The sequence below is a fragment of the Phoca vitulina genome, unplaced genomic scaffold (genome assembly GCF_004348235.1).
Source record: "Phoca vitulina isolate PV1807 unplaced genomic scaffold, GSC_HSeal_1.0 scaffold23, whole genome shotgun sequence".
Classification (NCBI taxonomy): Eukaryota; Metazoa; Chordata; class Mammalia; order Carnivora; family Phocidae; genus Phoca; species Phoca vitulina.
In genome coordinates, this window is record NW_022589726.1 from 3,906,149 (window position 1) to 3,918,567 (window position 12,419).

General features: G+C 38.0%; 1 protein-coding gene across 1 annotated transcript in view; it reads right to left on the reverse strand.

The window, feature by feature from the left end:
* Window positions 1-501: 501 nt before the first annotated feature.
* The window catches only part of KCNMB4 (potassium calcium-activated channel subfamily M regulatory beta subunit 4), a 59,637-nt gene continuing 47,719 nt past the window's right edge, over window positions 502-12,419 (reverse strand). Inside the window, exon 3 of the mRNA XM_032420447.1 lies at window positions 502-1,029. Coding sequence (XP_032276338.1) covers window positions 861-1,029 — 169 coding nt within the window. The 3' untranslated portion in view covers window positions 502-860. The remainder of the gene's footprint in view (window positions 1,030-12,419) is intronic.

Genomic DNA, 12,419 nt, shown 5'->3' on the forward strand with positions numbered 1-12,419 from the left:
TTTTTCTGGCCTAAAAGAAGAAAGGAACAAAAACAACAGCTGGAAAGTGTCCTTCACATCATGTACATTCTACTGCGCAGAGAAAAACCCGTCAAACATAACATAACATGGACATGGGAATAAAGGAGCACAAAGCTCTCAGAGCTAGGACAGATCTGGTTCAGAATCACTTCCCTCTCTTAAGAAATAATCTGGTGACAAATAATAGAGAGGCAAGGCAAGTGTTGGAGGATATGTTTTTCCAATCTTTGAGATCCCTTGATGAAGAGTCACAGCAATGACTGAAGACTGAGTTAACAGTGTACTTTTCATTTTTCAAGCAGAAGTCAAAAGGTAGTCTTTAACAATGGAAAGTGGGGATCATATTGTGACGTTAAGACTTGTGCAGGGGTCCTTATCTCTAAGTACAAGTTTAATCTAGCAGAATCAAATGAAACCCACGAGACCCTTTTTTAAAACCCTGGTGTTCTAAGCATAAAAAAGGAAATAGAAAAAAAAAAACACGGACCACTCTATTTTAATATTTTTAAGTAGCATAAATCATAATGGTTTGTATACTACACTGTACAATTATATACTGTTACTTTCCAAAGAAAATTAACTTCTTATAGGGTTTTCTGAAATGGTTACTCCATAAGGTTAAGAGCTTGACCCCTTAGCCATCGCTACGACACATGGCATACTATCTTTGAGGTTCCGAGTCTTCCAGTTGTGCCTGTTTCTGCTGCCATTGAGGCAGGAGCCTCTCGGAGACCTCGCATAGCCCCTTCCATCTCCTGTGCCAGGAAATGGGCTCTGCAGGGAGATGTGTGCCGTTGGGTGCAGCTTCTGTGCTTTGCTTTCCATGAGCCTTCTCCCCTTTAAGAGAACTTGCGCTTCTTCATGGCTTCTGCTTTGACTGCCAGGCTCTTGGCACAGATGGTCAGGACCACAATGAGAACGCCCACCACAAATGTCACCAGGGGCCAGAGGAAGCAATGCAGGAGGACAATCTCATCATGCGTGCGATGCAGGAGCACATCGTCTGGTCTGCAAGACAGTGGAGAACAGGAAAGAAAGAAAGAGGAGTCAACTGCCTTGGCATGGCATAACTGCAACCTGGAGCCCAACTTGCTTTCTAGCCCAAAGGGGATAATCATCACTGAAAGTGAAGACTTCACTCTGGCTATAAATACTGTATTTTGAGGTTCAAATCGTGACAAAAAGTCATGAATCAAGCAATGGGTGCAAATTCGCATGTTATTTATAAGATAATTTACACGTTGCGAAATGTCAAAAGTGTAGCAATCTTTTACATTATTATTTTCCTCCATTCTAAGTTGTTGAACATATTCCATTTTCTCACTCACCCTTTAATGTCTGCTGGTCAAGTGGCATGAATCAGTTACTCGTGGGCTGATATTCTCAAACCCAAACCAGACCTTAGTATTTAGGTGGAACCCAAATGAGCTTAATTCACTAAAGTAGTCAGTTTAAGTCACTGTTTGAATTTAATCAGAAAGATCTATGGTGTAGCCTTCAGGTCAATTCAGCTCCATTATGTGAAGGTTTTTATTAATGAACAGACAAATGAATGATTAGATTTAATGCATTTTTTTCTATGCTTCTGGGGGGAGGATTAGCCCTCATTTTAAACCACTGACCACTTTCTTGATAAATTTTGCAAAGTCTTAGCAATATATTTCTATCTTATCAATGCAGGGCTCTATTTTCAATTCCAGCACTGGTCTCATTCTCAAGAGGTGAAGATGAGATGCGTTCCCCAAGCCATGATCTCTCATCTTGGGCCATTAGAGAGAGAGCCTGGGAATTCAGCCTTCACACAAGAGGTTTACATTTTGCAAGATATTTCCATTTCATCCCCAGGAAGGTTTGTTCTATTATACTAGAGTGGCAGTGCTTCCTCCAGGCAAGGAAGAAGATGATGTAGAATAATTAGTCCAATTGCCCTCGAGAACATCAGAAGCTTTAGAATACAAGGGCAGTGCATTTAACAAAGAAATGCATTCCCGAGGAGGTCTCACTATTCATCACTGTCATAATGCAAGACTTATTCTTCCAGAAGACTGACAAAGAATGTTGGGTATTTCTCTTCTACCTATAATGCAGCCATCATGCGAACTAACAAAAACAGTTTTGCAGATTAGCTTTGAAATTACAAAATCCTTGCCTTTGTGTGTGCATCATTTCAGATTTTGCACGTATTTTATTGATATTTTATTTCATATTATTTCAATTAAAATTTGTAAAATGAATGCAGAGCTATTGCAACAATTAAGCAAAAAGCATTCCAGCTTGCAGAAGTTAGTCTTTTTTCTGAATTCCTGTAGCAACACATTGTCTTCAAGACTTGTGCTATCATTCGTGATATATATTAATGCGATATCATTTTCTCCTGTAAGGTCCTTGACTTTGTCATTGCGTATTATTCTATACATAGATGATGCTAAATAACCACTTGCTCTTGATGATGGGAAGCTGTCTCTATTGCAGCATGTTATCCACGAAAAATTTCAAGAAACTTCAAGCCTTGATTTTAAGAAAGTAGAGCCTCTGGGTGTTACATGCAAACAATGAATCATGGAACACTACATCAAAAACTAATGATGTAATGTATGGTGACTAACATAACATAATAAAATTAAATAAAAAAAAAAAAGAAAGCAAGTACAGGCCTAGGTCCAAATATAGTCAGGGCACAATACAGCTGAAGTCATATTTTACAGTCTTTGAAATCCCAACCTCCAGCACTGCCACAGTTCTTTCTCCAGCTAGGAGAACTCACAACCGTCAGCCTCTACCCAAGTGTGCAAAGGAAAGTAAAAGCTTTCTTGGTTTCAGATCTCACGTTTAGGTCTTTAATCCATTTTGAGTTTATTTTTGTGTATGGTGTAAGAAACTGGTCCAGTTTCATTCTTTTGCATGTAGTGTCCAGGTTTCCCAGCACCATTTAGTGAAGAGACTTTTTCTCATTGTATATTCTTGCCTCCTTTGTCATAGATTAATTGACCATATAATCATGGGCTTATTTCTGGGTTCTCTATTCTCTTCCATTGACCTGCATGGCTATTTTTGTGCCAGTACCATACTGTTTTGATTGGTATAGCTTTGTAGTATAGTACATCTTGAAATCTAGAATTGTGATACTTTCAGCTTTATTCTGGATTTCTCAAGATTGCTTTGACTACATCAAAATAAAAAGCTTTTGTAAAGTGAAGGAAGCCATCAACAAATCAAAAAAGCAAAATACTGAATGGGAGAAGATATTTTCAAATGACATATCCAATAGGGGATTAATATCCAAAATATATAAAGAACTTATACAACTCAACACCTAAATAAATAAATAAATAAATAACCTAATTAAAAAATGGGCAGAAGATCCAAACAGACATTTTTCTAAAAAAGAAATATACATGGCCAACAGACACATGAACAGATGCTCAATGTTACTAATCAACAGGGAAATGCAATCAAAACCACAGTGAGATATCACCTTATGCCTGTCAGAATAGCTAAAATCAAAGACAAGGAATAACAAGCATTGGCAAGGATGTGGAGAAAAAGGAACCCTTGTTCACTGTTGGTAGGAATGTAAATTGGTGCAGCCATTGCAGAAAATAGTATGGAGGTTACTCAAAAAATTAAAAATAGAAATATCATATGATCCAATATGTGTATTTACCCAATGAAAAAGAAAACACTAATTCAAAAAGATATATACACCTCTATGTTTATTGCAGCATTATTTATAATAGCCAAGATATGGAAGCAACCTAAGTGTCCATCAATAGACAAATGGATAAGGAAGATATGGTATAGATATATACTATTATACAGCCATAAAAAATATGAGATCTTACCACTTGCAACAACGTGGATGGGTTTTATGCTAAGTGAAATAAGTGAGACAAAGACAAATACTATACGATTTCACTTATATGTGGAATCTATAAAACAAAACAAAAGTGTAAACAAAAAGCAAAATCAGGCCTATAAACACAGAAAACAAACTGATGCTTGCCAGAGGGGAAGGGTGGGGGAGGATGAGCAAAATGGGGAAAGGGGAGTAGGAGGAACAGGCTTCCAGTTAGGGAATGATAGGGCACGGGAATGAACGGCACAGCACAGGGAATATGGTCAATGGTATTGTAATAGCGCTCTGGGGACAGACGGGAGCCGCACTTGTGGGGAGTAGAGCATCATGTATAGAGTGTTGAATCACTATGCTGTACACCTGAAACTAATTTAACAGCGTGTGTCAGCTATATTCAAATAAAAAATTTTTAAAAAACGGTAGTATTACTGATTTTTTTTTAAAAGTTGTCTTGGGATGGCCTCCCTTCCTTCCAACCCTCCCCTCTTCTCCCCTTCTTTCTTAAGGGTGAGGGTGCACAATAATGTGAATGTACTTAATACCACAGAACTGGACACTTACAAACGGTTAAAATGGTAAAAAAAAAAAGGGGGGGGACAACTTCTATTTTTAACACTATTTTAATTAATTTGCATGTAATTTCCATAAGTGTTCTGCAGTTAATTTTCTAGTAAAATGCTTCAGTGAGTATCCTCTTTTGTGTTCCTTCTCTAGTGTTGATATTGAATCCTTTACCACAATATCATACAATTGAGTCAGGAAAATAGCCATGGATGAGGGCGGTTGGAACCAGTACACATATTCTCTGAAACATTTAATTAAAAAAGGAAAGAAGTGAAAATGACTGAAAATGCTGGACCCAGGTATTTGTTTTATTTAGAAACTTCTTGGCATTCCACCTGCTTTAAGAGCCCTTGAGGCAAAATTTTATTTTAATATTTCAAATGACAAAACATGATTCACTTGAGATAGCTATGTTGAATTTGCAATAGCTTCAAAAGCATTTTTTGAGGCAGAAATATTATATAAAAATGTTCACATTTCTTTCAAAATAATTAATGTCCGTTTCCAATTCATACAGTTCTAAGATGCCCCACTATATCTTTCAACGGGAAGGAAGGGTAGCAGAATATGCCCCTTTGGCATAAGGATTATTTTGAGCTGAAGGCAACTGAGAAGAAGCAGATATAAGAAAGCTCTTTGGGGCGCCTGGGAGGCTCAGTCAGTTAAGCGGCTGACTCTTGCTTTGGGCTCAGGTCATGATCTCAGGGTCCTAAAATAGAGCCCTGCATTGGGCTCCATGCTCAGCGGGGAGTCTGCTTGTCACCCTCTCTCTGCCCCTCCCCCCACTGGCACTCTCTCTCTCCAATAAATAAATTTTTAAAAAAAGGAAGAAAAGCTCTCTGCCCTCCTATTTGCCTAAAAGTGGAACATAAATTTTTTAAGGTGTCCCTCTTCCTCTCTCTTTCAGGAAGGACAAAAATTAATCATTGGAGACAATTCTGGACCTTTATCAGTCCAGAAATGGCATAAGATAAACTATATAACAAACTTTCCTAACTAGCCCTTACCTTCAGTTAGTTCCCACCATATGTTTACCTTCCTACAAGTTGCTGCCCTAGAAACTCAAAGTCCTTTTCCTTTGTCTTGTCATTTCTCTAGAAATGTATTGCTTTTCCTTAAAGATGCTATGTAAGCTCAGTTCTAACCACCTCTCTGAGTTTCGCATCACTGAGAGCTTCCACATGGACACAAGATGCACTTGCTAATAAACGTCTCTGTTTTTCTCCTGTTAATCTGTCTTGTCAGTCTAATTTACAGAGCCCCAGCCTATGAATTAGCCCCAGCCTAGGAAGGTTTTTCCTCCCCTATAGGATTTCTCTGCACAGGAATGCTTCAGTTCATTATTCAGTTAATAGGATTTACTGAGATTTTCTCTAAATTGATCCTTGTGACACAAAGTCTGGTTCATTCAAATTGGGACTTTAGTGTCTTAATTTAAAGCACTCCCCTACCTCAGTTTCCTCCAATTTGATCAGGCAGCTCTGTGTTTAGAATTCACTTTTCCATAATTCTATAATGGTAGGACTAAAGGGGAACTTCAAAAAAAAAATCACTATTTTCAGCGTGCTTGGATGGCTCAGTTGGTTAAGCATCTGACTCTTGATTTCAGCTCAGGTCTTGATCTCAGGGACATGAGATCAAGCCCTGTGTTGGGCTCCACACTGAGCATGAAGGTTGCTTAAGATTCTCTCTCCCTCTCCCTTTGCCCCTCCCCCCACCACTCTCTAAAAAAATTACTATTTTCAGTATTTGGCAAACTGGATAAATGGCCTGATGAGATCTGAATATGATGTAGTATAATCAGGATGGTGATGAGGATGTAGGCAATATACAAAAAAGAGGGTGATTACTCTATATCTGAGGACTTCAAAAAAGTAAGCAAGGGATTTATTTTGGGATATGTAGAAACACTAATGGAAAGCACTTTTAAATCCTGAGAGGGGGTGGGTACAAGTATCATAGAACAAGAGAAAGTGCTACGAGTACCCTTAGAAATACTTTCCTAAGGGTTGGCCCTACCCTGAGTCGAGCCTTGAAAGTATATTATAGGTATATTATTAAATAGTTAGCATTTATTAAGTCCTTACTACCCTCCAGGTGCTCTGGTAGGGCATTTAATCTCACTTGATCCTTAAAATAACCCTATGATGGAAAGATTTTTAATTGCCATTTTACAATCAAAGAAATACGAGTTTACTCAAGATTACACAACATAAAATAGTAACACAGTGTCTCGAAACCCTATGTATACGACTTTTAAACCTGTACTATTTGCCCCCTCGGCCAGCTTTTCTCAAATCTGAACCACCTCTGGTGTTTGCCAAAATGCAACTTCCTGAATTTCAAGTCCTGGTTGATTGCATCAGAATATGAGGTTGTGGGATCCAGACATCTGCATTTTTGAGAAGCTCCTGGGTGATTCCAATACATAATCAAGTTTAGGAAGCACTGTGTAAAGCTCTAATAGTTAAAAAAAAATTAGAGTGAAACATAAAAAGCTACTTAGCTGGCTATTTCTAAAACTGTCTAATTAAGTCTTATGTCCAGGTTATTTTCTTGGCCTCCACATACGTTTGGGCAGCAGGTGCAGTGCATGAAAGTGTCCTGGGATAAGACAGGAGGAGAGAAGGAGACCTAGTTGTATCAGATAAAAAAAGATAAAGATTTGGTGTATATCATCCTAAATATAAAAAATACATTCCCTTTGACTTTGTCTCACCAAATGAGATTTCTTCCATCTCTCAATACCTGTTCTGTTGGCTGACAGGGAGAGAAAATGGTGACCTCTTTTTTTAAAGGGCTGGAAAATTTTTTAAACTTACCTCAAAGTTCATGTAAAAATCTGAACTGCATAATAAATTACTGGTATCCCGTGACGGTAACTGTAGCAATGAAGAGAAAAGATGACCTACTTCCAAGTACTTTCTCCATGAGATCCTATAGAAAGTAGAAATCTTTTTTTTTTTAAGATTTATTTATTTTAGAGAGAGAGAGCACGCACGCAAGAGTGTGTGCACGAGTGGGGGGAAGGGCAAAGGGGGAGGAAGAGAAGCAGACTCCCCACTGAGCATGGAGCCCCACGCAGGGCTGGATCTCACAACCCTGAGACCATGACCTGAGCCAAAATCAAGAGTCAGCCACTTAACCGGCTGAGCCACCCATGTGCCCCAAAAGTAGAAATCTTTTTAGATTTATTATCACAAGAACTTTTTGCTTATCTGAGCAGAGAACTTTCTTTTTCATATACGCTGCTAGAAAGTTCAAATTTTGGCTTGCCATAACAAGATTATGCAACTTTTTTGTGCCAGCCAGACCCCTCATGCTTTGTCTTATTTTCTGCATGTTTTTAATTTAATTTATCTTGCTAAATTCTATTAATCTTTAGAGCACTCCTTAAACCCTTCTTAGAGTAGGTACATATCAATTACCTACTTTTATATATCAGGTATTCAATAAACCTTGGAAACTTTTTTAGTTGTCAGCTTTATCCATATTTCTATGAGAAAGAATATACTACATCATTACAGGACTTTGCACATGTGTATTTTGTGGAAATCTTAAAGTCTACAAATGCTCCATCATATCTCAATCATAACACAGTTCTGCAGGCATAACGTCAGTCCAACATGCCAGGCCTTTGGTAGAGTAGCATAGTCCAATGACATTAAAAAATGTAATGATTTCATCCTCCAAATCTTTTGAATAGGTCCTCTCTATTCCTGCTCTAAACCTTTTTTATTATTTATAACATGACCTACTTTTAAAAAGAATCTTAAATAGATAACAATAAAAACAAAAGACTTAAGTAAAATAAGACTCTTAAACTGACAGTAAAGAGTAAATACAGTGTAATTAGGATGAGAAAAAAAAAAAAATAGAAGTCCAAGACTAAGAAGAGCTCCTGCCTTAAGCATAAGTGGAACTTACCTCTGAGCGTCCTAGTGCCCAAGGGAAAAAGGACAGATATGAGTTATACAGCTGCCATTATATAAAAAAGAGAAGCATGCCAATTCATCAGAACAAACTTTTTGCTAGGGCTATACTTAATAAATGAGATGGTGTGTACTTTTACATAAAGTAATTTGTGTAACACATTTGAAAGGCTAAGAGCAGCTTTACAAAGCTGGCTAATGAAATCATGTGAGGAGTTTTTATAATACTAATTGAAAGTCTCAGATCTACTGAATCAGACTGAGGTGGGTTTTTTTTTTAAGATTTTTAAGATATATATTCTCAAATATATATATATATTTGAGAGAGAGAGAAAAAACAAGTGGGGGTGGGTGAGGGGGGAGGAGCAGAGGTAAAGGGACAAGCTGACTCCCCGCTGAGCGAGAAGCCCGACCTGGAGCTGGACTCCAGGACCCTGAGATCATGACCTGCGCCAAAATCAAAAGTCGGCTGCTTAACCAACTGAGCCACCGAGGTGCCCCCAGACTGAGGTTTTAAACAGCTTTCCAGGTGATGCCAATAATTACTCACATCTGGGAATTACTGACCTTAATGCTTCTTAAAATATCAAATGTATCAGCTTGGATTTTAATAATAAGTGAAGAGCCAATCGTTCAAGACTGAAATCACTGACAAGCAAGCATTCTATGTTACTCGTTGAAAGGAGAGTCTATGGTCAGGTTAGATTCCTGACACAGAAGTGACAAAATGATATTTTATAATGAAAACCAAAAACCTGACATGTATTCATTCCCAGATAATTTTGTCTACTTGGAGCCAGGTTTCAGACAGCCTGTGAAGGTTTTCTCTGAAGTATCAAATGTATCAACAGATATTTAATTGAAGCACCACACGTAAGATGAGACTACGTCATAGAAGGTTTTCAGGCAGGAACTGCTGACCACTGACTTCTAAACTAGGAAAACTTTGATGTGGGTATCATTAAATGTTTTAATTTTTAGCAAGACTCTGTGCTACGTGCTTTCTAGAAGGGGACTGAATTATGACTTGATCTATTGATTGATGATTTTTTAAAAGATTTCAAAAGATTTTTTTTTTCTACCAAAAGACACTGAAGATTAGCTATTAAAAACACTGAATTTGGTTTTGGCATAAAGCTGTCCTTATTGAGAGTAATTAGCCAATGTGTTTAGTTGCTGTTTGAAGCACTTTTAAAACCCTGGCAAGAGAAAAGTATGCTTGTCTTCTTGTATGACCAAAGGAAGGCACTCGAACAGCTAATCTGAAAGCTGTATCCAGTTATGCTATAAATTACAGTGGGAATGCAGAGACCAGAACATAAAAGAGATCCTTTGCAGTATTCTTTGTGATGATTTGTTCTATCATGAGACCATTTTTGCCCACTCAATTTCAGCAATGATATTGTGATAAGGGCTTTTAAAAGCTTGCGAAGTATTCTATCAACACCATAACTTTGCTTCAAGATGGTTCCCAACTATGGGTGAAAGGCTGCTTACAGATCTATAAATGTTATACCCTTACATTTTCTTAACTATTTTCTCCAATTAGGTGAACTTAGAGTCGTAATATTTAATTGTATAAGAGTTGTTCCTCAAGCTTGCCTATTCTTCCTGGAGGAAATTAAATCAAGGCTCAGACCTACAGTTTCTAGAGAGAAAAATTTGCATTTGGCTTTGGCTTTGACAGCAAATTGGCAGGTGTGTTATTTTGGAGCAATTAAGGGTTGAATTAATTATAAATATGAAGTCCACCCTGATGGTAAGCCCTAAGTAGCCTTGCAAGTGTAGGGCAGTGATTCAGAACATGACCTTGAGTTAGACAAACCTGGGTTTAAATGTGGGATTTACAACTTGCTAACTGCATGATTTTAGGAAAAATACTTCATCCAAAAAGAAAAAAAAAAAAGAATAATACTTAATCCCTTCAGCTCTTAATTTTTTCATCTATAAAGTGGTGATAATAATATCTACCTGACAGGGCGTCCCCGAGGAGTCAATGAGATAACGTATGTGGAGGGTTTAGGCAGACGACTGCTTAATAGTGAGTATTTAATAATTCAGTAAGGGGTGGTAATAATGATTATCATTACAAATTTGGGGCTCACAACTCAGAAGATGATTTTAAAATGTTGGCAGTGACGTATCATTTGTAAATAGCTTCTACCATCTAAGACTGTCTGGCTGGAGTCACAAGAAATCCCTTTGATCAAATTATAATTTCTTTTGGTACAGATGTCTTCATTCCCCCTCAGCTGCCTGTACCCTGTGTAGTCAGCCTTCCAGTCCTATAATGGTAGGCTTAAAGGTGGCAACGTTATGAAACAGAATAGGTTTAATAAGCAAATGATTCCTTTCAATTCTAATATGTGCATCAAGAAAAAAATTCAGTAATAATCAATCTCTTGATTAGCAATACAAATAGAAGTTACCCCCTAAATCTATCCCCCAAGCCATCATTTAACAACATTAAATTACTCTGGTGGTTGGGGTTGGCAAATGTTTGCTGGCTGATTAAGATGTTTGTCTTTAACAGGTGCAGCCCAGACAAGGAATTGTCTCAATCCAGGTATCGTAAAGCAGAGGCTCTGGGAAACCACTGTGGCCCTGAGCTCCCAGAGGAACAACTTCCTTTAGTTTTGGTTACACTGTGCAGTAATTATGTTTTATATATGTCTTTTTCCCAACCTGACTCTAAGAACCCTGAGGTCAGGAATGTATTATGGATAATCCCTGCCTGAGAGGGTATCTCCTGAGTTCTCAGAAAGAAAGAGGGGTTATTGTCAAGACCTGCAAACCAAGAAAATGCTTATGACTTTTTGTCTTAAAAGAAAAAAAAAGGGACTGCCTGGGTGGCTCAGTCAGTTAAGCGTCTGCCTTCAGCTCAGGTCATGATCGCAGGGTCCTGGGATTGAGTCCCACATTGAGCTCCTTGCTCAGCAGGGAGCCTGCTTCTATCACTCCATGCTTGTGCACCTGCTTGCTCCCTCCATCCCTCTCTCCACGCCCCTCACAAATAAAAAAATTAAAAAAAAAAAAGCAAACCAATGAATCCATCTTATTCTGAAGGAGCTTGGTACAAAAAGGTTTTATTAATTATAAATCCTCTGTTTTTCTCCCATTGGAAAAAAAAATGGGAAGAAAATTTTTAAGCTATATAGATATTCTTTGAGATTAGATCTAAGAAACAGCATTAAATTTATATTAAATCCCTTTCCTCCTCTACCAGCCTCTGCAGCCTGCGTCAGTGACAGAGAATGCTGGAGAGCATGATTTTGGTTGGCTGATTTCATCAGAGAAGTGAAGGATTTTGTAAACTAGATGACAGTTTTGGTCCAGCAATTCCTATGAGCTTTTCTTAAGAAAAGTATTACTGTTCTTCAGGGTGGTCTGGTCTGCGGTGTCTCTGAGTTACCAGGTAGGTTATATTTTTCACATAGGGCTACAAGTTTTTTCCGGCCAAACTGCATCTTTTCATAGGAATTAGCTATTTGTTTTTATTTTTGCCTATGGGTCTTTGTGGAGTTTTTTTTGACTCCCCGCTCAGTGGGAGCAATTATCTTTCCGTGAATGTACTCTCCTTCTTTTTGGATGATTATTCACTAGTATCTATTAAAATTTTAGATATGTATGACTTTTGACTCAGCAATTATACTTTGTCCTACTTGAAAATTTCACCTCTACCTCTTGTTTTCATTTTTCAGTTATCCTGCCAATAGATGTGGATGGACTACTATGGGAGCTGTTGTGAATATGTTTACTTGAACATGATCTTCACATGATAAATAACAGAAATCTGTGGTCCCCATGTCTTTGAGTATAAGCCCATATTGTGATCCGACATTTTACGTGAAGGTTCTCTTTATAATAGGAGTTTTCCAAGAAATCTTCACCAGCTAAACAACTGCCATTATCTCAAGGAGAGAGAGAAGAGCCACCTAAAGAACAGAGCAAGGCTGGACTGGGAGTTCTTCAAGGAGATGAGGTTTTAAAGGGCATATAAAAGAGGCGGGAGGGAGGGTGCAGAACCAAGGATGAAGAAACAACAG